At 40.6% G+C, this 27,622-nt stretch overlaps 2 protein-coding genes across 7 annotated transcripts in view; both read left to right on the forward strand.

Annotated features, from left to right (window-relative positions):
* The window catches only part of LOC128869592 (transcription initiation factor TFIID subunit 3-like), a 48,556-nt gene extending 32,871 nt beyond the window's left edge, over nucleotides 1-15,685 (forward strand). For 2 of the 6 annotated variants that reach the window (XM_054112160.1, XM_054112161.1), the window contains exons 4-10: nucleotides 8,470-9,087; nucleotides 9,139-11,274; nucleotides 11,417-12,606; nucleotides 14,457-14,802; nucleotides 14,859-15,241; nucleotides 15,303-15,403; nucleotides 15,460-15,685. In XM_054112160.1, coding sequence (XP_053968135.1) covers nucleotides 8,470-9,087; nucleotides 9,139-11,274; nucleotides 11,417-12,606; nucleotides 14,457-14,802; nucleotides 14,859-15,241; nucleotides 15,303-15,403; nucleotides 15,460-15,583 — 4,898 coding nt within the window. In that variant the 3' untranslated portion in view covers nucleotides 15,584-15,685. Of the gene's footprint in view, nucleotides 1-7,438; nucleotides 7,681-8,469; nucleotides 9,088-9,138; nucleotides 11,275-11,416; nucleotides 12,607-14,456; nucleotides 14,803-14,858; nucleotides 15,242-15,302; nucleotides 15,404-15,459 lie in introns of those variants that run through there. The other 4 variants (XM_054112163.1, XM_054112164.1, XM_054112162.1 and 1 more) reach the window with 4 other exon arrangements.
* Nucleotides 15,686-15,788: 103 nt separating this feature from the next.
* LOC128869593 (ATP-dependent DNA helicase pif1-like) lies at nucleotides 15,789-17,972 on the forward strand. Its single transcript, XM_054112166.1, has 2 exons — nucleotides 15,789-16,145; nucleotides 16,221-17,972. The coding sequence occupies exon 2, from the start codon at nucleotides 17,233-17,235 to the stop codon at nucleotides 17,944-17,946; it is 714 nt and encodes a 237-aa protein (XP_053968141.1). The 5' UTR covers nucleotides 15,789-16,145; nucleotides 16,221-17,232; the 3' UTR covers nucleotides 17,947-17,972.
* The last annotated feature ends 9,650 nt before the right edge of the window (nucleotides 17,973-27,622 follow it).

Genomic DNA, 27,622 nt, shown 5'->3' on the forward strand with positions numbered 1-27,622 from the left:
GGTAAAAAGTACCATGTCCGTTTTTCCCGCGTTTATCCCTAGCCCTGCGCGAGATGCCCATTGGTGTATCGTTTTGAGAGTGCTGTTCATCACATTACTGATGGTGTCCAGGTACTTTCCCGTAACTACTATAGCTATGTCATCGGCATATGCCACTAGTTTAGGTGCCCCTCTGTCAAGTTTCTTAAGAATTTCATTTGCTACTAGTAACCATAATAGCGGCGATAGTACCCCACCTTGCGGAGTACCTCTGCATGCATATTTGGTGACGCTCGCATCGTTCCACTCCGCTCTTATCTTTCTGCTAGTTAATAGCTGCCTTATCCATAGATGAACCGCGGGTTGCACATTAAGTGACTCTATGCTATTTAAAATAGCATCTTTTGTCACGTTGTTAAAGGCCCCTGATATACCTAGAAATACTCCTGGAGCATACTCCTTATACTCTAACGCCTTTTCTATGTTTAGTACAAGTGAGTGAAGTGCAGTTTCAGTAGATCTGCCTTTAGTGTAAGCATGCTGCGCCTTGGATAATTCATCCGGCGCAATTGTGTCTCTAATGTATGTATCTAGAATCTTCTCTAACGTTTTCAGGAGAAATGAGGTCAGACTAATGGGCCTGTATTCCTTTGAGTATAGAGGGTTGCTTTTTCCTGCTTTTGGAATAAACACAACTCTCGCTTCTCTCCACAATACAGGAACGTAGCTGAACCTCAGGCATCCCCTGAATATCGTTCATAACCATAGTACCACAAGATGGTTTACCTTTTGGAGCATGGCTGGGAAGATTCCATCCAGTCATGGCAGCTTAAGATCTTTTTAAATTTGCAAAATGTAGATCTATTCAAGTCTAGATCGCATAAGTCCAACTCTCGAAATTTTCTTCTTCTTCTTAATTGGCGCTATAACCGCTTACGCGATTTTGGCCGAGTTTAACAAAGCGCGCCAGTCGTTTCTTTCTCGTGCTAAGAGGCACCACTGCTACCACCAGTTGGTACCGCATCAAATACTTTCAAAGCCGGAGCGCTTATATCCATTAGGACAGCATGACCCAGCCAACGTAGCCGCTGGATCCTTATTCGCTGCGCTATGTCTATGTCGTCGTAAAGCTCATACAGCTCATCGTTCCATCGTCTGCGATATTCGCCATTGCCAACGTGCAAAGGTCCAAAAATCTTACGCAGAATCTTTCTCTCGAACACTCCAAGCGTCGCTTCATCGGATGTTGTCATCGTCCACGCTTCTGCGCCATACGTTAGGACGGGCATGATGAGAGTCTTGTTGAGTGTTAGTTTTGTTCGTCGAGAGAGGACTTTACTGCTCAGTTGCCTACTTAGTCCAAAGTAGCACTTGTTGGCAAGAGAGATTCTACGTTGGATTTCAAGGCTGACATTGTTATCGGTGTTAATGCTGGTTCCTAAATAGACGAAGTCTTTTACAACCTCGAAATTATAACTGTCTACAGTGACGTGGGTGCCGATACGCGAGTGCGCCGACTGTTTGTTTGAAGACAGGAGGTACTTCGTTTTGTCCTCGTTCACCACCAGACCCATTCGCTTTGCCTCTTTGTCCAGTTTGGAGAAGGCAGAACTAACAGCGCGGTTGTTAAGGCCGATCATGTCAATATCATCGGCATACGCCAACAATTGTACGCTCTTATAAAAAATTGTGCCTGAGCGATTAAGTTCTGCGGCTCGTACGATGCTCTCCAACATCAGGTTAAAGAAGTCACACGACAGCGAGTCACCCTGTCTGAAACCTCGTTTGGTATCAAACAGCTCGGAGAGGTCCTTCCCAATTCTGACGGCGCTGCTGGTGTTGAGCAACGTCATCTTACATAGCCGTATTAGTTTTGCGGGGATACCAAATTCAGACATCGCGGCATACAGGTAACTCCTTTCCGTACTGTCGAATGCAGCTTTGAAGTCGACGAAAAGATGGTGTGTGTCGATTCTCCTTTCATGGGTCTTTTCCAAGATTTGGCGTATTGAGAATATTTGGTCGATGGTAGACCTTCCAGGTCTGAAGCCACACTGATAAGGCCCAATCAGTTGGTTGACGGTGGGCTTCAGCCTTTCACACAATACGCTCGCTAGAACCTTATAGGCGATATTTAGAAGACTAATCCCGCGGTAATTGGCACAAATTGCAGGATCGCCCTTCTTATGGATTGGGCAGAGTACACTTAAATTCCAATCGACAGGCATGCTTTCATCCGACCATATTTTGCATAGAAGCTGATGCATGCACCTTACCAGCTCCTCGCCGCCATGTTTGAATAGCTCTCCCGGCAGTCCGTCGGCGCCCGCGGCTTTGTTGTTCTTTAGCCGCGTTATCGCTATTCTCACCTCGTCATGATCGGGCAGCGGAACGACAATTCCGTCGTCAACGATTGGGGTATCGGGATCTTCACTTTCTCGGTGACATGCGCAGCTGTCACTGTTTAATAAGTTCGAGAAGTGTTCCCTCCATAATTTAAGATTGCTCTGTACGTCAGTCACCAGTTCGCCGTCTTTGTTCTTACAGGAAAACGCCCCGATCTTAAAACCTTCTGTAAGCCGCCAAACTTTCTGGTAGAATTTTCGGGCGTTGTTCCTGTTGGCCAGCATCTCAAGCTCTTCGCACTCACGTATTTCGGCCTCTCGTTTCTTCTTTCGGATAATACGTCTCTCTTCCTTTTTCAGCTCTCTGTAGCGATCCCACATGGCTCGCGTTGCACCCGATCGCAGCGTGGCTCTATAGGCGGCATCCTTTCTTTCTGCGGCAGCATGACATTCCTCGTCGTACCAATTGTTTTTTCGGGCTCGCCGGAATCCGATTTCTTCTTCGGCGGCGGTACGTAGGGAACGAGAGATGTTGCTCCATTGCTCGCGCATGCCGGTTTGTTGGGCAGTGCTCTCCGAGAGCAGGAGTGAGAGTCGAGTGGCGAATCTTCTGGCTGTCTGTTGTGATTGCAGCTTTTCGATGTCGAACATTCTTTGCGTAGGTAGATGCACGTTTTTTGCTGCACAGAGGCGTGTGCGCAGTTTGGCTGCAACAAGGTAGTGATCCGAGTCGATGTTGGGTCCTCGGATCGTACGTACATCTAATACAGACAGCCAGGTGGCTTGGTGAATCTTCTTATGCTGGAATCTGATGCTGCAGACTACCATGTTTCGGGCCCCGGCGAAGTCGATCAGCCTCTGTCCGTTACCGGATGTTTCGTTGTGCAGGCTGAATTTTCCGACTGTGGGACCAAAAATTCCCTCCTTGCCCACCCTGGCGTTGAAGTCGCCAAGCACGATTTTTATGTCGTGGCGGGGGCAGCGCTCATAGGAGCGTTCCAGGCGCTCATAGAAAGAATCTTTGGTCGCATCGTCCTTCTCTTCCGTCGGGGCGTGGGCGCAAATTAGCGATATGTTAAAAAAACGGGCTTTGATGCGGATTGTTGCGAGACGCTCGTCCACCGGAGTGAACGACAGTACTTGGCGACGAAGTCTCTCTCCCACAACAAATCCGACACCGAATTTGCGCTCCTTTACATGGCAGCTGTAGTAGACGTCGCAAGGTCCTATGGTTTTCTTACCTTGCCCCGTCCATCGCATCTCTTGGATGGCAGTGATGTCAGCCTTTACTCTCACGAGGACATCAACCAGCCGGGCAGAGGCACCTTCCCCATTAAGGGACCGGACATTCCAGGTGCATGCCCTCAAATCATATTCCTTATTTCGTTTGCAGGGGTCGTCATCAGTATAGGGAGGTCTCATCCGAGGCTTTTTCAAACTTTTCATTGGGGGGGGATTTTTAAGTGGCGGGTCCCAAACCCAACGCACAACCAGCTATCCTGGAATGTTTCGCCTTCTCACGTTAGCTCACTCCCGAACGGGTGTTCGGAAGCTAACCAGAGGATACGTGGGCTAATCCCGGCCGTTGTGAGCTGCTTGAACCATATGCAGAAGAATCGTCCTGGCCATTCCCAAGTGAATGGCGATCAGTAACTTTCCCCCACTTGCGTGGACTTCTACACATGGAACCATCCTCCAATCCTCTCGAAATTTTCACTACCGTAAATTTTGTACCTATGGAACACAATTGTCAAGCAAGTCGACTGATGTAGTTTTGACCTTAATTGTTTCGGATAGAAGAATGCATCGATAGCAACCTACATTTTATATCTAAAAATGTGGTTCACAGTTCAAAGGATGGAAGTTCATCACTAACGAGGGAAGAGTCCCTATGCTTACGCGTTTCGAATGCCAATTTACTGACCACCTCATGCACCAACCAATCGTCTTAGTGGTGCTTGAGCTTCCACAATTACGCGAATAACCTTATACCGTAAACTGTAGGAACGGCTGTACAAATACACGCGCGATTTAATGCACCAATTGCAGGTTACTGGTAATTGTAACCTTATTGAAATCAAGTACGAGTTTCAACCTTTTGCAGTTGGTTCCACGTTACCAGGACAGTCCCTTCTACCTTACCGGAAGGACGCGGGTTTATATTCGGCCAAAGGCTGTCACTCCAGCAGCATTACCCCAAATGTATGGGTAATGTTTATGCTGCTAAAACAGCAACAACATCCACTGATATATTCCTTCCCTAACCGGCTGGGCTAACATGCACAGAAGCGAAACCGCAAACGGACTGCAGACACGGACATTATTATAATCAGTGAGCAATATAAATATATATAGATTTATATTTATAAAAAAACAAAGATAAACATAAAGGAACACCCGGTGCGAATACAAGTGAAGGTGGTATCTGCAAGTGGAACGTGTCAATGCTCAACCGCGAAGTGCTAATAGCTACCGTTGATGCATATTGGCTTCGGAAACACAACCCGAAAAAGCGGCGCAGAAGTGGTGAGAGCAGAAACGCTTTGCATTAAACAAGCCTGCAGTGAAGCATTGCCGACTCCGAGAAACACCGAGAAGAGGTAAACAAGGACCTCTCGAGACCGGGATACGGGATTGTGAGGAAGAAACTGGGTGCAAGAGTATCTACACGGGAATTTATTTCGAGCACGATGGATTATATCGTAAAAGAGCATTTTTCAAGCCACGGAATCGAAAAAGGCACTTAAGATCAAAAAACGTGGCCAAGAGCCTCCACTATTCACCAGAGAAGAACTTTAAGCTGCCATCACACTTAATAACAATAACGGACCAGGACCGAGTATAGTACCTATAGAAGTCCTCAAGGAAATCGCAAAAATGCGACTACAGACTGATTAAACCTCGACTGGCCGCTGATAATTCTGAAGGACTATCCACAAGAGAGTATGACTTTAGTCGCAAAGAGTCTACAACAATTGAAACCGACAAAACCAACATAGGAGCAGCGCAACAGGGCAGCATTCAATCCAGAAGCATAGTGCTGCATGCCACTTTACATGTAAGAAACGCTTTCAACATATGATATATATAATATATGTATGAGTTCCGAATTGCGGGATATTTACATCACATCATGAGGAATTACTTGCGAGATCGCAAACTCGTTTATCAAACCCCAGACGGCTTTTGATGTACAGCCGTCTCATCCGAAGCGGCACAAGATTGAATTCTCGGTCCCGACTTTTGGAACATTAAAGCGCCTTATATTCGAAACTTCTCTGCTCGCTATCTCTATACTCAATTAACTTGACAAAAAATTTGCATGTGAAAGCAACAAAAAAGTTCTCGAGTAAGATTCGCCGCTAGCGAGTACGGTTACACCTCATTAAACTGGTATAACTCATTATCTTACAAACACATGTAATTTAAGGCAACGGAAACGCTTGTCGAAAAAAAGAGGTCTTTAGTTATAACGAGATACTCAGTGTAGAAAAGCCCAGCAGTACTTTTCTAATCGGATATGCAAACGATATCGCCGCAGTCATCACAGTACCAAACACTGATGATAATCGCAGAAAACTTAACAAAGTTGTGATATGGACAAAAAACGTGGCTAGATTCACGTGGCCTCAAATTGGCCACAGAGAAAACGGAGCTAATACTCTTAACTAAGAAGAGCATCCCACAAGAAATTGGTATGGTAACCTGTTCAAATATATATATATATAATTGGCGCGTACACCCTCTTTGGGTATTTGGCCGAGCTCCCTCTCCTATTTGTGGTGTGCATCTTGATGTTGTTCCACAAATGGAGGGACCTACGGTTTTAAGCCGACTCCGAACGGCAGATATTTTTTATGATGAGCATTTTCATGGCAGAAATACAGTCGGAGGTTTGCCACTGCCTGCCGAGGGGCGACAGCTATTAGAAAAATATTTTTCTTAATTTTGGGGTTTCACCGAGATTCGAACCTACGTTCTCTCTGTGAATTCCGAAAGGTATTCACTCACCAACCCATTCGGCTACGGCGGCGGCAAATACAAATACGCTTTGTTTCTATTCGGACAGTATGGCCAAGCCAACGAAGCCGCTGGATCTTTATTCGCTACGCTGTATCTATGTTGTCGTAAAACTCATGCAGCTTATTGTCTCATTGTGTACGATACTCGCCATCCCGTTCGGACGGTCATGATGGGAGCCTTATACAGTTTTAGTTTTGTTCGTCGAGAGATTACTTTACTACCCAATGGCCTAGCGTTTGCTTTTTGAACCACATATTTTTTTGAGAATGGTAACACAAATGACATGTCAAATGTGTTCATAATTTACTTAAAGGTTTGACATTTACGAAATGGGACACTATACGCTTGAACGAAATTGGGAAATATTGAAAACTATTTCCAAAGTGGTGAGTCTTCTACTCAAACTGTGAGAAATTTGAAAAAAAAAATCCATTTCACATCGGTGGCTACGTCAATAAGCAAAATTGTCGGATTTGGGGCTCAGAAAATCTACACGTTACTGTAGAGAAGCAAATGCAGCCACAACGAATCACTGTTTGGTGCGGTTTTTGGTCTGGCGGCATCATCGGGCCATTTTTTTCGAAAATGAGCGAGGAGCTGCGGTTACAGTAAATAACGAGCGTTACCATGACATGCCCAACGAGTTGTTTTCAAAAATTGAAGAGGATGACATGGACGACATTTGGTTTCAACAGGACGGTGCAACTTGTCTCACTGCCAAAGTTACACTCGAACTTTTGGCTACCGTTTTTGAAAACCGAATAATCAGCCGAAATTCCGATACCAATTGGCCACCTCGGAGCTGTGATTTAAGCCCGTTGGATTATTTTTTGTGGGGGCCATTAAGGACAAATGATATTAGAACCATCCAGAGACGAATGTTTTAAAACACGAAATCGAAGTTGCCATTCATGCAATTGGAGCCCAAACAATCGAAAATGTGCTTAAAAATTGGGTTGATCGAATGGCCTACTGTAAAGCCAGTCGTGGCAGTCATTTGAACGATATTATTTTTCATTCATAAATGACAATGTTCAATCTCTAAAATAAAAAAAAAGTTTGAAAAAATATTGATTAGTTTTTTTTTATAGCCGATTCAAAAAGCAAATTTTATATGGCCCACCCTATAGTACTTTGAAAGAAGCCAGAATCTCCGTTGCACTTCAAGGCTGACATTGTTAACGGCGTATTGTGAATATCTGGTGGATATTGTAAGCAGCGAGGAAATGTGTGAAAGCGGTTTGGGGAAAATATACTTCCGATGAAAAAACAGAAAATTTGATCGCCACTCTGAAGTAATCCGCAATCGGTTTCAAGGAGTCTATGCAAGCTGGTATGTACAGTATGTACTGCAGCGACAGCTGCAAAAAAAATTGTTATTATTATTGTTGTCATTACTGTTATCATTATTATTATTATTATCAATGTTATCATTTTTATTATTGTTGTGGCAGTTCGTCTTCTGTAGGTAGGCCCAGCAAACCTGCTATTTCAACGAGCTGTGTCCAAAGGGAGAGAGGTATTAGATTAGTGGTTTTAAGAGGGTACCATGCGGAGTACCTTCCCATGCCGGACATATATTGAGTGTGTCGGGGTCAATTCTGGATAAACAGGATTTCATCCTGGTACAATATCCAGAATATAATTGAGCCAAAGGTACGCGTGTCTCACGAGGCAGCTGAAGCTTTTCAGTAGCGAAGGGTAACGGCGCATCATGCAAATTAGAAGCCGTTGCGGCTAGGTGAGCGTGATGGTAATCTGTACAAACCGCGTGGTCCACTCCATGCCCTCCTAATGCAAACGCAGCAGAAATAAACTTCGAGTACAGGGTGGGGCTCAATGCCAGCCTTAAAAGCAGTATTAGGAGAAGACTAACGCTCCTACTCGGAGCTGCTATAATTACGATAGAGGAGGGATGAGGTTCAGTCAATTTAGGCAGCCCTTGATCGGGAAAACCCCGAATCATTCCGTATCGTTGGAACAGGCTGCTATAGAAAAATATTAAGAGAAGAGGAAATTATAATAGACTGTGTGTGTAAAATTGTGGCTTATTTTATGTGCTTCTAAAACATAAAAAAAGTTTTTGTATTGTGATTTATCAGATTGCGTATTTATTTTTCAGATAATCGGACTGAAGCAAATTTTAGTGACATATATCTCGCATTAAACAATTTAAATATTAATGTGCACGAGTTATTAGATTATGTTAATTGTGTTCAGCCAGTGTCTTTAGCTGTAGAAATTCCAAAATTTCCAGCCCATAAAAACACAAATTTGAATTTTTTAAAACCTGGAAGTACAGAAGTTCTTACTCGCCCGGTGCATATATATGAATATCTTCCACCCATGTTACCTTCAGATTCTGGCAGTCTGCTATCTGCACATTATATGCAATCATACTCTTCATTTTCCTATCGTCACGATAAATATTGGGAAAATGCTGGAACAATTACGGACATTAATCAAAAAGTTTACACTAAACCTGATCAGTATCTAACTGGCTGTGGGTATACGGTAGCAACTGCTTCTGGTTCAATAAAACGGCTTGGTGAGCTTAAAGAGAGTGTGCCTTCTGAGCCCTCGCCAATCTGCTTGAAGACAACAATAAGTTCATGTCATTCATATGACGAGGAAGGACGTCCCACTAGAGAAATTAGCAGTGTCGTTATGACCACAGGTGGCTTTATATCTCCTGCTATTGAAGGAAAACTTCCCGATACAATAGTTCCAAAATTTATCGGTACGTTTACGTATATGTTTTTTTACTGTATATGTTGTTAACTTCATTCAGTTGCAGAAAAACTACTTGGTTTAGATGCTCCGCCTCCGCCTCCACCTTCTCCACCTCCGGCTCCAGTTGCCGATGAAAATCTGATAATAGAACATAAACCCCGTAATAATAGTACAAGTGCTTCTATAGATCTGAGTAGTATCGGCGTCTCGTTTTCTGCCCAGCCTACAAAAGTACCCATCAATGCTGGTAAACCACCAATTCCCGGTGTCTCTAATAGCAACACATTCCTAACAAAGTACCCCCTTGTTAATAAAAATGTTGCAGCATCCGAGGTAGTGAACCCAACTGCACCAAAGAAGGCTGTGCCAAATCATTTAACCCAACATACCTTACAAGCGCCGACACTTGCATCAAAATTGCTTAAAAAGGCTAAAAAGAAGAATACACAAAACCTGTCAAATCCTTTGGCAGCCAAATTTAATCGCCCAGATCTTCAAGCTTCTGAACCTGGCTTGATTTCAGCCGGCATGCATAGTTCCGAAAAAACCCAACGGAGAAATAAGAAAATCTTACAAAAAATGCTTAAGACAGGAATGGACTCCGCACCTGACTATTGTGACGCCATTTTTCAGCGGCTAAAAATGGAAAAGTTTCTTAAAAAACAGTCAAAGTATCAGAAAAAATTATTGAATAGACACAAAAACAACGTCCAGTCAAATAAGCCAGAGGGCTTAGCAAAGCTGGATGAAAAGAAGCTATGTTTACCTTTATTATCGACTACTAAAAGCAACAGTGCTACTCCATCTATGAAAGAATGTTTACCTCCGCCACTAGTTACAAATTCCACAGCTCAAACTTGTGTATCAAAACCAGAATTGGCACTTATCTCATCAGTGGCCCTTCCGAAAACTTTGATGAAAGATAACCGTTTTGATGCTGTTTCCAATCTCATCCATGATGGCGTTCTTGATAATGTGCAAATACCTGTAAATGTGTCTCTGGGTCATGATAAGAAAGCATTTCCAGGAATGAAATTGTCAGCAGAACTAGATAAAAATAAACTAAATATCTTTAAGAAAATTTCTAAGCAGAAACCTCAAAAACCATTATCTCCAAATACGAATTGCATGGCTTCGGCCCAGATTTATGGTGGGAATGAGGGCCAATTTATCAATTTGCCTTGCGGAACCACTATAACGCCATCTCCAACATTATTGAATCGCTTGACGTCTGGCGATACGAATTCGGTTTCTCCTGAGGGATTGGAAAAATCTCCAAACATGCCTATTAACTGTGATCATGGTAGTGCTATAGATTTGGCAAGTAATATTAATAGTAGTAGCTTCTCAGAGGTTATGATGCCTTGTGTATTGAATAATTCACCACCGCAGCTTGACGAAGTTAATAAACCTAAAAAGCGAGGTCGTAAGCCAGGAAGCAAAAATTCGCTGAGACAAGCGGTGGTATCACCTAATAACCCAAGTCAAATGGCGCAGTTAAAGAAAATTAAAAGGCTAAAATCTGCCAAACACGCATATCCATTTCCGCTTGGGAATTTAGAAACTGCGAATTTTATGTCTAACAGAATGGAACTCTGCACTAGAAAAGAGGATAATATTCTAAATTTACCACATGTAGAAGGCATAGTTCCCAGAAATTTGTCCACAAATGTCAAAGAATACCGAAAAGAGCGCAAAAAAAATAAAGTGAAAAATCAACCCTTGAATATGTCGACGAGTGAAAAAAACATATTAAAAGAAGAAGCTGGAGTTCCAACAAAGGAAGAAGTTAACACTATAAATAAGAAACTGATGCGCATGGATACTGTTTTACAACCGCTAGAAGCGTTTAATGAAACCTTGATGGAAACGGATAAAGAAGTTGGTAAAGTAATTCCTGCTAAACTTGCACCTACATACAAATCGCCTACTAGCAAAAAGCGATCAGCTCACCAGATGCCTCCTGCCAATCAAACTAATTCAAGTTTAATTTCTGGTTTGCATCCAAATATGTTTATGCCTACGTCTGGAATAGGAAGAGTACCTAGTTTGCTTAAGCTTTGCCCCTTCCCAACGGGGCCTGGTTTGATACCCACTACTGCACAAAATTTACTCTTTCCACGTTTGCCAGCAGCATTTCATTTACCTATTCCGAGTTTTAAGCATCACTGCGTCGATAAAGTAACAAATGCAGGTAAGTGTATCTTTTGAGTTCAGCAAATAAGAGTATGTCTATTTCAAAATGGAAGTCGGGCTTATTACAAAACAACCTTTTAATTTCTAATTGAATTTATATTGTTTTATTTATCAAACGAATTTAATCTTGCATTCCATAGAGTCAGAAAGCACCAGAAAATCACTAGATTTGCTTCTGTCGCAACCAAGCGGAGAACGTAGCTACTGCAATGTACCTCCTTTTGTGCCAGAATCAATGAAACTAATGTCGCATGAGTCTAAAGCCAGTATCACAAAACTTGAAAGAGATAGTCCAAATATTTTTAAACCTCAGCAACCATCTGCAATCGGTGATAGGATATTAAAGAATTTTGATAACTGGAGCACACCTGATATGCATTCGTCGTTGAACCCAGGCGAAGGTCAGAAATCAAATGAAAGAAATAGTATTAAATCTCCTAAACCAAAAACTGAAAACTCATCTTTGGTCGGCGACATATATTTTCAAAATGCATCACCTAATAAAACTTTAGCAGCATCTTCTGCTTCTGTACGTATACTAAATAATGATGACCCAATTGAACTCTCTGACGACTCCGTCGAGTATCCACTACGATCGGTGTTTAATACTTCGAGTGAACTACTTTCCAAAAAGTTAAATCAAAACCAACATCAGTTAACAACTCCTCCATTAAATTTTCCCCATGTGGAGGACTTATTTTTGCCAGTGTGTAATGACACTGCGAAAGATTCAACAAGCGATCTAAATTTTAATTCGCAGGATCCGAAAAAATCAAAAAAGGCCACTAAATACTCGAAAAGCACTAAAGACATTTATCCAAATCCAACAGCGGACTTATCTTCAATTGAGCTTTTTAACGCTGAAAAAGGGGGAGTCGGTAAATTGGCAGGTGGGGCCGATTTAATACCGTTAATATCAACTGGATCAGCGTATTCTTCAAAAACTATACCTTCAACTAGTTTAACAGCGACAGTAGCGACACCTTTCGCTTTACTCAAGAAAGATTTTCCGCCTCCAAAAACATTTGAAAATTCATTGTCAGCAAATATAGATGGAAATGGAATTTTATGTACGAATACAGAACTTCACAAAAAGAAAAAAGAGCATAAGAGGTTAAAAAAACTTAAAGACGATAAGGTAAAAAAGAAAAAGGATAAGAAGTCAAAGAATAAAGAACGTGTAGAATGCCCAGAGAAATTTCTGCTTAAAAATGACACGGTATATAAAGACAAATTGAAGGAAGCTTTGCTAGGCGGTGAAGAGCAACGACTGATGAATAAAGATTTGTTAAAAAAATTAAAAAAAGAAAAGAAGAAAAAATATAAACAGGTACGCAATTTGCTTAAATAAATAATTTTTTATGCAAATACCAATCGCTCTTCACAGAATTTTTGTATATTCCTATTAAAACAATACTGTACATAATATGTTATTGTATATAAACCAGTGAATAAGAATTATTAATATTAGTTGTTAGCTTAGCAACAGTTACTGGATGACGTTCTTGATAAGGATTACTTTAAAATTTTGAGTTTTTGCGTTGCCTTATTAAACGTTAGGGTAAGGGTAAACTATTTTTTACATTGATTTAATTTGTTCATGTGAATTCATATTATTAGGCAGGATAGGTGGCCCACGAACCAGAAATTTGCTTACAAAACTCATTGTTTCACTGCGAAAAACCAAAATATATGGCTTTCACATCAACCTTAACTGTACAAATACTTGGAATGAGGGTGGACTATATAGCGTTTTTTTTATACTTATATGTTATTTTGGCAACGGCCACCGTAGCCGAATGGGTTGGAGCGTCACAGACAATGACAAACCTCCGAATGTATTTGTGCCATGAAAAAGCTCCTCATTAAAAAACTGTAGGTCCCTCCATTTGTGAAACAACATTAAGCCGCAGACCACAAATGGGAGGAAGAGCTAAGCTAACACCCAAAAAAGGCGTAAGCGTCGATTATATATATATTGACAGTGAACGCTGGAAATATTGCAAAGTTATTTGGTGGTTTCAACAGTCAGTGATGGTCTCAAGAAGAAGGTCGATATGTGGGTGCAACACAAATTTTCCCAAAATACCCTTTTGGACTGAACTGACGACTGTAATTCTCTGACGGACGGAGACGAGAACATCAACCGAATAATATATTGGGCAAATTGCGGTTCGGCAATAGCGAATTAACTGCCACGAAGGCTTAGTGGCATTGAAAGCGAATTATCCGCCACAACCTACTTCCTATCGGGCGCTGTTAGATGTTTGGGGACATTAGAAAAAAAAGTAGCCCCTCAACCTACTTCCATTGGGCGGAAAATTAACTCCTACAACCGATTTCCAACGTGTCAGAAGCTTCAAGAGCTTAATGAGAGGTTCTATGGCATCTGCTGTATAGTCCAGACGACTCACTAAACGTTTATAATATTAGGTTGGGGAATAAGTTCGTAGCGTTTTACCGATTACTTTTATTTAAACCAAAAACAATAATTATTTCAATAACTGAATCGATTATATATTCGCTGTTGCTACTTACAACCTCTCGCCATCTCTCGACCAATTTGTTGATGCCGTTAGTTAAAAAAATTTTGTTAATCTTTTTGAAGCAATGTGAAAAGTATTCGTTGGTAAATAATAAAAACCACTTACATGTTTTATAAGACAACATGAAAAATAAAAATTGGGAAATAATTTATTAACAACGCAAAAAATATTTCGCTCTCATAGGAAAGTAAAAATTGGAAAAAAATTTATTAGGGGTCCATGACTGAATATAATCCACGTTGTTGCGGAATTGCTCCTAGAAATGAGTAATATTTCAGTTTACCAATTATTTTAATAAAATAATATAAACGTAATAAATAAATTTAAGGAAAGTGTTTTATTCGAGCTATATTACAGCTAGCTACAAAAAATATATGAATTAAGTGCTCAATTTCAATTCCATATTAGTTTTATAGTTTCGTACTGCCCGTTCGCTGATACTTTTTTTTGTTTTAATAATAAAGTGGAAATTCGTGATATTATAAGTATAATATTTCTTGAAACTGTTACATAGATAAAAGCCCTGGTAACTAGTGCTTTGATATTAATTTTGTAATTTAGTTTTAATGATTAATAAATAATAATAATAATAAGATTGTGATGTATTAATAGATATAAAAAAAATCTTATTTAGCTACTCACTGATGCCGTTGAGCAAGCGGCTATAACTCCGGTTATTGATGCTTCTGATATCTGCAGAGTTGAGAAACCAAATACCATTTTTTCCATAGGAAGTACTTTGCCAAATTTAACGCCGACAACAAGTGTAGCAAGTTCAGCGACATCATTCGTACCTAAATTAACTCTTAAACTTGGTAGCGTACCATCACCTTCTCAGTTTAATGACACTGTACAAAGGAATTTGTCTAGTGCAACTACTGTTGCTTCAAAAGAGCTTGGTAAAAAGAGGGAGCCATCGCCGGAATTGGCAAGAATTTCACCACTTGTTACTCGACCGCCGAAGCAAAAGTTTAATATTTGTTAGTATTACCTCTAAATTTGTAAAGTCACTTTTAATTACTTTTTTTTCCAACAGCTGAAACTGTAACAACATCCTTATTAAATTCTAATCAACTCGACTCAATACCTCCCAGTGGTAGTAATCCTAATAACACTTTAGACCCTCTTACCGAGATTAATGTCAGCACAGTAATTTCACCAATTAATCCGACCATACGTTCCATTGTACCTCCACCTAGTCCATGGTCATCTGGTGGAACAATATCTGCCAGTTCCGTCTTACTTCCGCAGCAACTATTACAGTCTGCGACGGCTCAAGAACACTTAGGATTCAGTAGTAAAGCAGATGGAGGGTTGTTGGCAAATACAATTGCTGGCACAACACGATCATTGTCCTCTACCGAGTCTCAAAATCCAGTGCCGTTAATTTCAGAAACAAGCCGTCCATCATCTTATATTGTAAGTAAATAAAGTAAAATCGATATCAGTAGAAAAGTTGTTGAATAACATTAATTATAAGGATGCTGAGGGTAATCGTGTGTGGATCTGCCCGGCATGTGGCAAAGTAGATGATGGTTCTCCTATGATTGGCTGTGACGGTTGCGATGCATGGTACCATTGGTATGTGCTGTATGTTTTGTAGATATCAATTAATATATTTCTATCGCACATTTCAGGATATGTGTGGGAATATCCATTGCGCCAAAAGATAACGAGGACTGGTTTTGTCGCGTTTGCATAACACGAAAGAAGGGTATTCATGCTACTGACAAAAAGCGTAAGCGGAACAAAAAGAAGTAGTTTTAAAACGATATAAAAAATGCAAATAGCAAACAAAAAAATGATACTTATATTGTTCCTGATAAAGACGCAATTTTTTGGGCCGAAACGAGGCCAATTTTATTCGTTCTTTTTTCATATTATAGGGATCCACTAGGGGAAGGTTTTTAACAAAAAAAAAAATTTTTTTTTAATATTTTCTTCATATAAAAAAAGAAAAAATCAAAATATTGTACAAAACAAAACTTGCTCGATTCTTAGATTATAGTAAGTTTCGAATCGACATTCATTTTATGTGTACAACTTTTTTTGAATTTTTCGTTATTGTGAAACGATTTGTGTCGTGTTGTAATTGAAGAGTCGAATACAGAAATTTCAAATGATTCGAATGAAAATAATGTTTCAATTCAATTGAGCAATGCTTTCCTTGACCAATTCTATATGGAAATGAATGCGTTTGCAAACGATGTTTTCGGCTATGAACAAATGTTGGAATGGAATGAAAAGGGAAAGAAACGCGAAATGACAAAAAAAATTCTTGGAAAATTTAAAATGAATGGTGCTTCATTGGAAAAGCTCAAAGGTAATAAGAACATACACAAGATAAAGTTAGAATTTGAATTTTTAGATTTATTTTGTTTATTTCTCATTTTTTCAGAAGTATACCACACAACAGCTCATTCCAACTCTGATTTTGAAATCCTGTTGGAATTGGTGATCGATAATTTTGTCACTATAATGGTCAATGGAAATTTGCGTGTATCAGACCCTGCATATTATTTACCATATCAACTTTTTATGGAACATATGGACCAAATGAACACAAAAAAATAATTTAGTTTTGTTTTGATTTTTTGCAACATTTTGGTTTTCAGTTAATACAATAAAAACAAAACTGTTTTTTCGTGAACACAAAATTCTAAATTTATTACGTTGTTTGTTTAGAATTTTTTTAGAAAAAAAGTAAATTTTTTGGTTTTGAGGAAATTTGTTTATTGTTGCTATTTGTGAAAGCGTAGATATTTGTAAGTATTTGACTATAATCCTAAAAGTTAATGGAATACCACTATGACACATAGAAAACATTTTTTCAAAGGGGTGTTTTTCGAAAATTATAAAAAAAATTGTTTTAAAAAATTTTGAAGAAATAAAGTAAAATAAAAAAATTTCGAAAGCATGAAATTTTTTCAAAACCAAATTTTCCTCAAAAAGATAAAAGAAATTTCTTCGAAGAGGTGTTTTTCTAAAATTACAAAAAAAAAAATTTCAAAAATTTTAAACAAATAAAATAAAATAAAACTTTTTCAAGGGTATGAAATTTTGTCAAAACAAAATTTTCTGAAAACCAAACAAAATTTAAAAAAAAAATGGTGTTTTCAAAGCATTTCATATTCCACTATTAATAGAGAATACATTTTTTCGAGGGGGTGTTTTTCAAAGCGGACAAAAATCTTTTTTAACAAATCAATTTAAACTTTTACAAAAGTATGAAATTTTTTCAAGAACAAAATTTTCTCAAAAACGTTAAATTAAAAAAAAAATTGTTTTTTCAAAATATTTAATTTTCAGCAATTAACTGAGAAGAAATTTGTTAGAGCGAAGTGTTTTTCAAAACTTCAAAAAACACTTTTTAACCAAAAAAAATAAACCTTTTTTCAAAAACAACAGGAATGATAACATTGCTTAACAATTTCTGCACTTTTGCACAGTCTAAAGAGGCATTGATACAGAGTGTATTTCCAAACATAGTTCAACATTACAAAAACCATGATTGGCTCAGCGAAAGAGCAATTTTAGCTGGGAAAAATAAGCACGTCAATGATATAAATTCAGCAATTTTAGATCAAATATCTGGTGACATAGTTGCGTATAAGTCAATGGACACTATTACTGATCAAGATGATGTCGTAAATTATCCAACTGAATTCTTAAACTCACTCGATTTGCCAGGTCTACCACCTCATAATTTACGATTAAAAATTGGAGCACCGATTATTATGCTGCGCAAGATTAATGTGCCCCGACTTTGCAACGGTACCAGACTCGCTGTGAAGAAGCTAATGGGTAACGTTATCGAAGCAACAATTTTGAAAGGGAAGTACAAAGGAGAAGACGTTTTGATACCCAGAATTCTACTGATTCAGACGGATTTACCATTCGATTTCAAACGTTTGCAGTTCCCTATTCGCCTTGCCTTCGCTATGACAATTAATAAGGCGCAAGGACAGTTTCTACAAATATGCGGTATTAATTTAGAATACCCAATTTTTTCTGATGGACAATTGTATGTAGCTTGCTCACGAGTAGGCAAACCATCGTCATTATTCATTTATGCGAAAGATGGAAAAACCAAAAACGTTGTCTACCAAAAAGTGTTACAATAAAGTTCGAATGAAATTGTATCAAAGAATTTGCTTTGTTTCGTATTAATTTTATTCTCTTTCAGCAAATCATTGAATTTTTCGCCTAGCGAAGCCCGCGAGGGTACGCTAGTGCTTTATAAAAGGCCATAGCTCGAAATTACACCAGAGAACTCCATCACATTTAATTATTGAGTATATGTATGTTCGTTTTACACAGATTGGTTGAATACAAGAACGATGTTTAATTTAAATTCGAATTAATTTTTACATACAAAAATATATGTTTTATTCCGCCTAATTTTGTGTTAAACTAATCATTACATTAAGGTATGCCAACTGATTTAACTCTGATTGCGTTGGTAAGCAAAATTTTGGTAAGAGGAAACTTTGATTATGCGATTAAGCGTCAAAAAACTAACGAAACTCAATTAAGAAGAATTCGGATATTATCAGACTTTAAGGAAATATGAATGGTTACAACACGACTAAAGAACAATCTCACGACAGCTATCTACCTCTCTTTATATCAATAAACACAGTTTTTCACAATTTATTGGAGCAAAACACTTGTGATCCAGGGAGGGCATGCGGCAATGTATGTTGTGTCAGGTTGCCAACTAAGAGTATTTCACGGCCACATAGTGATCAACAGCAATTACTCAACTTCTCGTTCACGAACTCCAAAGTAAGTATACATGAGCATGTTCTATTCTCAAAATAAAGCTGAATGCAAATACCCTTAGTTGTAGTTTGACACGGATTCATCGTACGTAAGAATACATATTTAATTATAAACAATAAAAATTAGATAGATTTGATTTGAGGTTTCCACTTCGACCTCATGGCCGTTTGTGCCCTCTACTCATCACAGTACCTCCGAGGATTGATTACGCAAACCACAAGAGCAGATGACTAAGTAATCTGTAGTGGCCTGTGAAAATGTCCGGGAGCATTCTCAGTTTATCCTTAGAGAGGGTTATGAATTTCATAAGCCTATTAATTGTATCCCCCAGTAAGGATTTCGCCTGGCGTATCCTCATAGTTTGGTGCCAGTTAACCTCCCTTTGCCCTATTACAGTGCGCGGCACTCGCAGTGTAACTAACTTCAGACCGCTCGCGCAGCTGATGCACGGGCATCAGCTGTCTGTTAGTTGGCTAAATGACCGCCCAGACCATTTTTTACAAACGCGCAGAAGCATTTTGCCGAAAGAAAACGCGAAAAAAGGAAATCACTAATGGATTTCAAACGTAATAGTGTGATTGCATCCTATTTAGTTGGAAAATCACAACCAGCTATTGTTCATGAGCTCGAAGTTTTTGTCTATCGCACCATTACTCGTTACAATGATAGGGTATATTCATATAGATAGATTGGCAGTATTAAAATTTTTCCTGCAAATAATGCGCGACGTTTGATACAAAAATGGCGTTTTGGAACGCGATGCATTTGCAGTACTGCCATATTTGCATTTCTGAACGCATTGCCAACACTGCAAAAGTACGTATACTGGTAGCATCGCGAAACGTTATGTGGTCACCAAAGGACTGCAACATAACGTGAAATGGTTCAAAAAGTGAAGAAACAACTTGAGCGAAATCCCCGACAAATTGCAAAAGAAGTGGCGAAACAACTGCAAATATACGACCGTAGCATCCGCCGCATACTGAAAAAGGGTCTCCAAGTCAAGCCTTACAAAACCCAAAAGCGCATGATCTCACACCAAAGCAGAAATAAGTCAGACTTGAGGGATTGAAGGAGTTGTTTCGCTTGGCCGAAATCGGTCAATTTTCGAGCATTGTGTTTTCTGACGAGAAAATTTTTCAAATTGTGTAATTCGTTAACTCCAAAACGATAGGGTTTATTCGACCGACCGTTCATATGAGAATGTGAGTCAATTTGATTGGCTACCACGAGGCAGCACCCGCCGCAGGTAATGGTTCGAGCCACTGTAACCGCAGATGGGCGCTCTCCAGCGGTTTCATCGAGCCTGGCGTCAAGGTAAATGCGAAATATTATCGGGAAAGAATTCTGGAGGTTGCTTTGAAGACGTAGGTAGACAAACATTTCGGTGGCAGACCATGGACGTTTCAACAAGACTCGGCACCGTCTCTCAAAGCTCGAGTGCACCAAGAATGGTTAAAAAATTACGTTCCGAACTTCATAACGTCCACATAATGGCTCTCAAATTCACCAGACGCGGGGTGATTTTGAAGAGCAACGTCTGAACTAAACGTTTCAGCAGTCTCGAAGCGCTGAAAAAAGCCATTGTCCGCGAGTGCAATTCGTTCCTGTACCGTCTCAAGGCCAAAGTTGGTCATATCGAAAAAAAGTAAATTGGTTCTTAATTATGTATTATTTTGACAAATTTTTTAATTTGAATTGAATAAAAGTAATTTTCCAAACTAAATTCGAGTACCGGACCCTGTAGTAACGATTTTGCATCCATTCAAGGACCAGTGAGGATTTAACCTCAGAGGATGACAGTGCTTTGAGTAATGCGACAGTCAAATCGCTCATTCCGAAAATTCCTGTCTAAATAGATCTCCAATTGGAAGGTGCTTGGAAAACTACCCATTGGTACTGAATGCTTAGTTCTGGGACCATTTAGTTTAGCGCCTATGCTTTCCTTGTCGTCCAGTTCAATACTGAACTTCTTTTCAAATTTAATTACTTCAGTGATATCATCCTTGGGTAGTTGGGCAAGTGTGAGTTACAGGCTCAGCAATTCCATGTTCTTAGATGGCATTACTTTTCCAGGCAGAGTGGAAGCTAAGCCGAAGACGAAAAGCAGTTTTTTTTCTACTACAACAACAACAACGAAAAACGGTGCGTTCCTACGACAGTCGGTTCTAGTAACCGGAACGAAACGGATTTATATCCGACCAAGGAATCGCTACAAGTACTAGTTTCCCCGTATATGTAGTGAATTGTTCACATATTTAATTGTTTGCATCTGTTGGGCAGATAACAGCAGCAGTAATTACCTTATTATTTGTGAAAACCAAGCATTTTTTGGGGTTTTTCCAGTATCGCTAGCTTATATTTTCAAGAGTTTTTTGTCAACAATGAAGTTTGTAGTTGTGGAATTAAAACTCGCCCACCTGCTAAAATTAACACATGAAAAATTTTGAAATTTTTAATAACAATTCGTCTCCAAATTAGCAATGTTTCTATATGTTTTTAAAGGTAAAACTAAAAGAAAAAAGCAATTCACGAAATAAATTTAAATAGGAAAGCTTTTGGAGAATTTCACCACTTGTATGAAGAGTTATGGCAAGATGAACGGAAATTTAGAGAATCTTCTAGTATGTTAATACGTTTGATTAAGGTAATGTAAATATCCAATTGGAAAATTATTATTTATTTGCTCACTTCTTTTGTGGTTGTTAGTGGAGGGGGAAGATATGTAACACCTTAAACCACAATCCAAACTTTAAGAAAAGTAACAACCCCTATATGACCCTCTTGGAACCATTTGAAAATGAGGCAGAAACCCATTCGCAGTATTTTTTTTAATCCAAGATAGTTTATTTTAATCAACTATAATAAATAGTCATTAATACATTGTTCATGGAAAAAGAAAGCTGTATCCCCATCATCAGTTTGTATCTTCTGTTTTGATTTTTGTTCCAATAGCTCAAGTTTTCTTTTTGGGATTTTAATTATTTCCTTATTCATTTCATCATTTCGCTTACTCTTTTAGGTTCGTTCTATGAAGTGCAGGGAGTCTACTTCAAAAGTACTAGTGCTGTTTTCAACGCTATAATTCCTCTTTCTACCTTGATCGTTCGGTGCTTTGTAAATGTGCAGAAAAAGTGCGAAACAGGTTTTTACTCAAAAATTCAAAAAAGTTAAAAAAAAAATAAAAATATACTTTTCGAAATATTGAATTTCGAAAAAATTTCGATTTTTCTTTTGTTTTGCAAAATAAAAAATTTTCAACTACTTTTTTGCAACTGTTTCTACATGAAGTCGCTCGTGCAAGTAATGACGATCATTTTGAACCCGAAATTATTAAAATCGGTTAATTTTTGACTAAGTTATGAGCATTTAAAAAAAATTGTTCTTATATAATTAAAAACAATCGATTTTGAGCCGAAAAACAAAATTGCCGATAAATCTTTAAAAAAATTTTTTTTGGGCGAACAAAAAAATATGTGTCTCATTATTTTGACCAGAAAGCAACATATTTGAGTTACATCGAAATCGAAGAACATGACCCGAATAGCCCGGTTGAATTGAAATGGAAAGCATCTATAATAATAATTTAAACCATTTTTTAATAATACTTACTTACTTGATTCAAATTTGCAATTTTGTTCACCAGCACGTCTGGCTCATCTAAAGGTAGGCCCAGGAAACATGCTGTTTCGACAATTTGGGTCCAGAGGCAGAGGGGTGTTAGATGAGTAGGTTTTAGGGGGCATGTTAAAAGGTTGTTAGTGTAGTGCGGGGTACCTTCACATCCCGGACATATGTTTGGTATGTCGGGGTCGATTCTGGATAGGTAGGAGTTTAATCTGCTACAGTATCCAGAACGTAATTGTGCCAGTGTTACTCGGGTCTCGCGGGGAAGCTGAAGTTGTTGTTGTTGTAGCAGCATAAACATTCCCCCTACCTACATACGGGGAATGCTGCTGGAGTGACAGTCCTTGGCCGGATAAAAATCCGGGTCGTTTCGGTAACGTAGAACCGACTGTCGTGGAAACGCTGAAGCTCTTCATCTGCTATAGGTGGTGGTTGGACTCCGATTACGGCATTCAGTGGACGGGAGCTTAAGAAGGTGGTGACGGTCTCCCGATGAATGTCGTTTAATGTCTCTCTAAACACTGTCTGGCCGCCGCCGTAGCCGAATGGGTTGGTGCGTGATTACCAATCGGAATTCATAGAGAGAGCGTTGGTTCGAACCTCGGTGAAACCAAAATTACAATAATAAAAACATTTTTCTAATAGCGGTCGCCCCTCGGCAGGCAATGGCAAACCTCCGACTGTATTTCTGCCATGAAAAAGCTCCTCATAAAAAAAATATCTGCCGTTCGGAATCGGCTTAGAACTGTAGGTCCCTCCATTTGCGGAACAACATCAAGACGCACACCACAAGAAGGAGGAGGAGCTCGGCCAAACACCCAAAACAACAGGGTGTACGCGCCAATTATATATTGTATATATATATAAACACTGTCTGGTCTAGTAGATTTCTGTTAGTTTTGCCCTGGATCTCGTCGGCGTAGTTTAAAAGGTGTCTCCTGACGGGACGAAATTTGTGTGTCATCGACTTTTACCTTGAAAGGCAGTTTGACCTCCTTTGTCCAGGTGGTCGCCGTGGACTTAGTGGGAGATAGTTGGAGATTCCTCGCAGTGAAAAAGCGAGAAAGGTCGGTGAAGTAGTTGTTTACTTTGAGCACAGGCCATCGATGTCATTGCCCCACGCCATTATCGTGCAGTCGTCAGCGTATGAGACCAGGAAGACCTCTGGTGGTTGGGAGAGTTTCGAGATATAGAAGTTGAACAGCAAGGGTGAAAGGTCACCACCCTGCGGTACACCTTGCTTAATCTTCCTCTGTTTTGATGTTTGGTCTCGAAGGATCACTGACGAATGACGACCGCTCACATAGTGTGCGGAAGACCTCTTCAGCCCTGGCGGGAGTGTCGACTGATAAATATCAACTAGTAGCGTGGAATTGTTGACTGGTTCGAAAGCCTTCTTTAGGTCCAATGCTACTAGGACAGTCTTCTGGCAGGGACGGTTTGTGCTAAGTCCGCGATTCATCTGGGGGTTTATGGCGGTGAGTGCAGTGGTGGTGCTATTCACTCGTCGGAAACCATGCAGATGTTGGGTTGGGGCCAGATGTTTCGTGAAGAGTGGGAGTAGAAGGGCTTCAAGTGTTTTTACTACTGAAGAAAGGAGAGTTATCGGACGATAAGATTTCCCTTGGTCGGCTGGTTTCTCAGGTTTCATTAGCGGGACCACTCTCCCTACTTTCCACTTGTCAGGGATGATGACATAGACTTCCGTAAGGAATACCGTCCCCATCTGTCCTGTGGCATAGGAGTACTTAGTGTCATCGTCTAAGTACCATCCAGGTCCGCTTCCCTCGCTGGTTTTGGATCCGTCGGTGTAGAAAGTGTGCTGGTATCCCGTTATTAGGTTCTCTAGACTTAACCATTGATCTCTCTCTGGAATCAAAACATCATACTTCCTACCGAAGCTAACGATGGGCACCCGATTGTCCACCGGCATCGAGAACAGTGTGCACCGCTCCGACAACTGGTGGTATATCTGACAGTGGTCAGTGCTTACTTCATTTCTCCAGACTCCGTTTAACTTGAGCCTGTACGCCGCCTTCATTGCTTCCTTTCGAATTTGAAGATCTAGAGGTTGCAAGTTCAGAATGGCATTAAGGGCATCGCCCGATGTTGTGCTCATGGCACCTGTGATACCCAGGCACACACTTCTCTGTAGCCGGTTTAGGGGTTTAACGCTGGAATTAACCAATGTGGCTTTCCACCATACTACAGAGGCGTATGCATTAATGGGTCTAATCAGGGTGATGTACAGCCAGTGTACTATCGCCGGTCTTGCCAAATGTTCTCTTTCACTGCCAGAAGACTTTTAGTGTTCCAGAGACCTTCTGCTCGACGTGCTTCTTCCAGGTAAGTTTACTATCTAGGATTACTCCTAGATATTTAACCTCAGAGGACATTTGCAATGTTACACCTTTCAATGTGGGTAGTAACAGGCCTTCCATATTGCGTTTCCTAGTGAAAAGCACTAAGGTACTTTTTGTAGGATTCACCGAAAGACCATGCAATTCGCACCAATACTCAATTTTATTTAGAGCTAACTGCATTTTATTGCATATAACTTCAAGTGACCGTCCTGAGAATAATACGCACACATCGTCTGCGTAGGCTTGGATGTGTCCAATTTCCTGCAGATCATTAAGAAGAGAGTCCACTACGAAGCACCAGAGAAGGGGAGAGAGTACACCGCCTTGTGGGCAGCCCTTCTTAACCTCAACCTTGACTCCTTCATGGCTTTCTCTATCCATGGTAAGCAGTACCTGTACTATTTGGATAGCAAAGAGTGGATCCATCAGACAATGATTTCTTCTACTCCATGACTTCTGATAGAAGAGCACATAGAGTCAAAGGTAGCATTGTCGAAAGCTTCTTCAATGTCCACACCTCTCTTGTTTCCAGCCCTTTTTCGATTATGCTAACGCACTCGTGCAGAGCCGATTCGGAAGAATTCCCACTTTGATAGGCATGTTGTCTGACGTTGAAAGGGGTTCGACTTAGAACCCTCGTCCTAATGTGCGTCTCCACCATACGTTCCAGACCCTTAAGCATAAACGATGTCAGGCTTATAGGTCCGAAACTTTTTGGTTAAGCGTAGCTGTCCTTGCCTGGCTTTGATACAAATACAACTTTCACCAAACGCCACAATTGTGGAACATATGCGTGCGCAAGACATTCCGTAAAGATTATTTTCAAAGCCTTTATTAGTTGTTCTCCGCCTCGCTTGAACATGATTGGGTAAATGCCATCTGGTCCTGGGGACTTAAAGCTTTCGAATGACGAGAAGGCGAACCTTATCGTTTCCTCGTTAACTATCCTGGATGCAATAAACCAATCAAGTCTGCTGGTAATTATATTGGCATAATCAGATTGATCGATATAGCTTTGACCAATGGCTCCCTTGGAGGCCCAGGAATCAGCATGCTCACCCTCACCAGTTTTTGAATTTTGTTCGTTTGCCGAATGACAAACTTACATCCTTCAAACGCTGGCATCGCAGCCACTGTTTTGGTCAGCCATTCGAGCGATTGAGTGTTTGAGCATTGCACCTTCAAGATACCTTGCTCAACTCTCATTCGCTTGAATCTAGGTACATCTTTCGACTTCCCTATCGTCTCCCAGACTTGACTGTCGACAAAACCCAATCGTTTTTGGCACAATTGGATATGCCCATCGCCACAGATCTCCAACATCATGCCGCTGGCTGCTGCCGTCACTGGCGGACCCGGTTCCGCGCTCGCCACTGCGCTCTTAGCCCCCGCGGCACTCGTTCCACTGGATTCGTTGGTACTACAACCAGGTACTTGATTGCTGCAAGAGGCTCCTCCTGCAGTCACTACAACCTCTTGTCTAAGGTCGCTTACTACGGATTCCGGTTTAATACCCTTTCGCCTTTTCTTCTCCCTCGTGCCAACTGGTGCGCTCACCGTCGCTTCATCTGTCAAGGTGGCCAGATCAGATGGGTCATCATCAGATCTGTTCGTCTTGCCAGATTCGGCTACAGGAGTGGACGAAGGCAGATGAGCCGCAACTCCGGCTCGAGTGGCAGCTGGCATAGCTACGTTAGCCGTAGTCATACCTACTGTTTCTCTTGCCTTCTGCACGTTCCTCTGCCTTTGCCGCTTCTTCTGTCTATTAGACAGATTTTCTCCTGAAGCTGGCATCTGTTCCGTGGCCATTGGTGCGCTGGTACTTTCTGAGCGTGAACTCTGATTAACCATAGCCCCAACAGTCGCCGAAACTGATGCCAGGACAGAAACCAATTTGGTTTTCTCCGTCATGACATGACTGGCAGGGGTTAACAGCGTCATAACCATGTCTGCGTCCTCCAAATTGCCTCCCGAATCAGACGCTTTCTTTGTAGCCGTTAGTAGAGTGGTACTTTTGGGACTTGCATCCAAATTAACCACATTACTTCCGTCCGCAGACGAAAGCGTCAGAGCACCGAGACGTAAATGAGTAAGCGCAGCCTCCCCAGGATCAGCTAAAGGGTTTGTAGGGGTCACCTGCATCCCCGTTGCTTTCACTGGTTCCACTGAGCCAAACTCATTTTCGCCCAGTAACAGGCTCTCTATAGAGCTACGTATGACGAGGATGCACCGTCCAATAGGTGTCCATCCTCAACCGGTAGCTTGCTTCCTCCAGGGCCCTGATTTTCAGTCCTGGTCGTCTTGGCGGTGAATGAGTTTTGGGCCTGCACATCCGATGCCCAAGCCGCTGGAGAACCAGCGGGAGGATTGCCACAAGTGTGGGTACCCCGTGCAGAGTAGTCCTTGTTTGACCTCATTTCCGTTTGTGGCAATATTAATACTCTTCAGGGGAGCCACTCGTTGGTTGCCAGCAAGTCACCAACTATTAGGCTTTACAGGAGGGTTGATACGGGTGCCTTTTATATGCCGCGATTTGGCAACCCTGGTGTTGCAATCTGGCAACTGACAGCTGTATCGCAAAGTTTGACATTTTTCGGCTTTTACGTACTCAGAACGTTTTGAAATACCAGCGCTATTTGTGTTGTTTACAGTAACTTAAAGATTCATCTCGGTCCAAAAATGGAATTAAATCGTGAACATTTTCGTGCGATTATTTTTTACAACTTTCGACGTGGATTAACTCAGCAACATGGCATGGATGAACTTAATTCATTTTTTGGCGATGAAGCTCCATTAAGGACCAGTGTTAATCGATGGTATGGTGAATTCAATCGTGGTCGTAGTTCACTCCAAGACGAATTTCGTGAAGGTCGTCCAAAATCAGTTGTTGTTCCGAAAACCATTGATGCTGTGCGCGAACTGATATTGCACGATCGTCATGTGACCTATCGTGAGATTGAGACAATCTTAGGCATTAGTGGGACCAGCATACATTCAATATTGCATAAACATTTGACTGTCAAAA

This window comes from Anastrepha ludens, chromosome X (genome assembly GCF_028408465.1).
Source record: "Anastrepha ludens isolate Willacy chromosome X, idAnaLude1.1, whole genome shotgun sequence".
NCBI classification, from domain to species: Eukaryota; Metazoa; Arthropoda; class Insecta; order Diptera; family Tephritidae; genus Anastrepha; species Anastrepha ludens.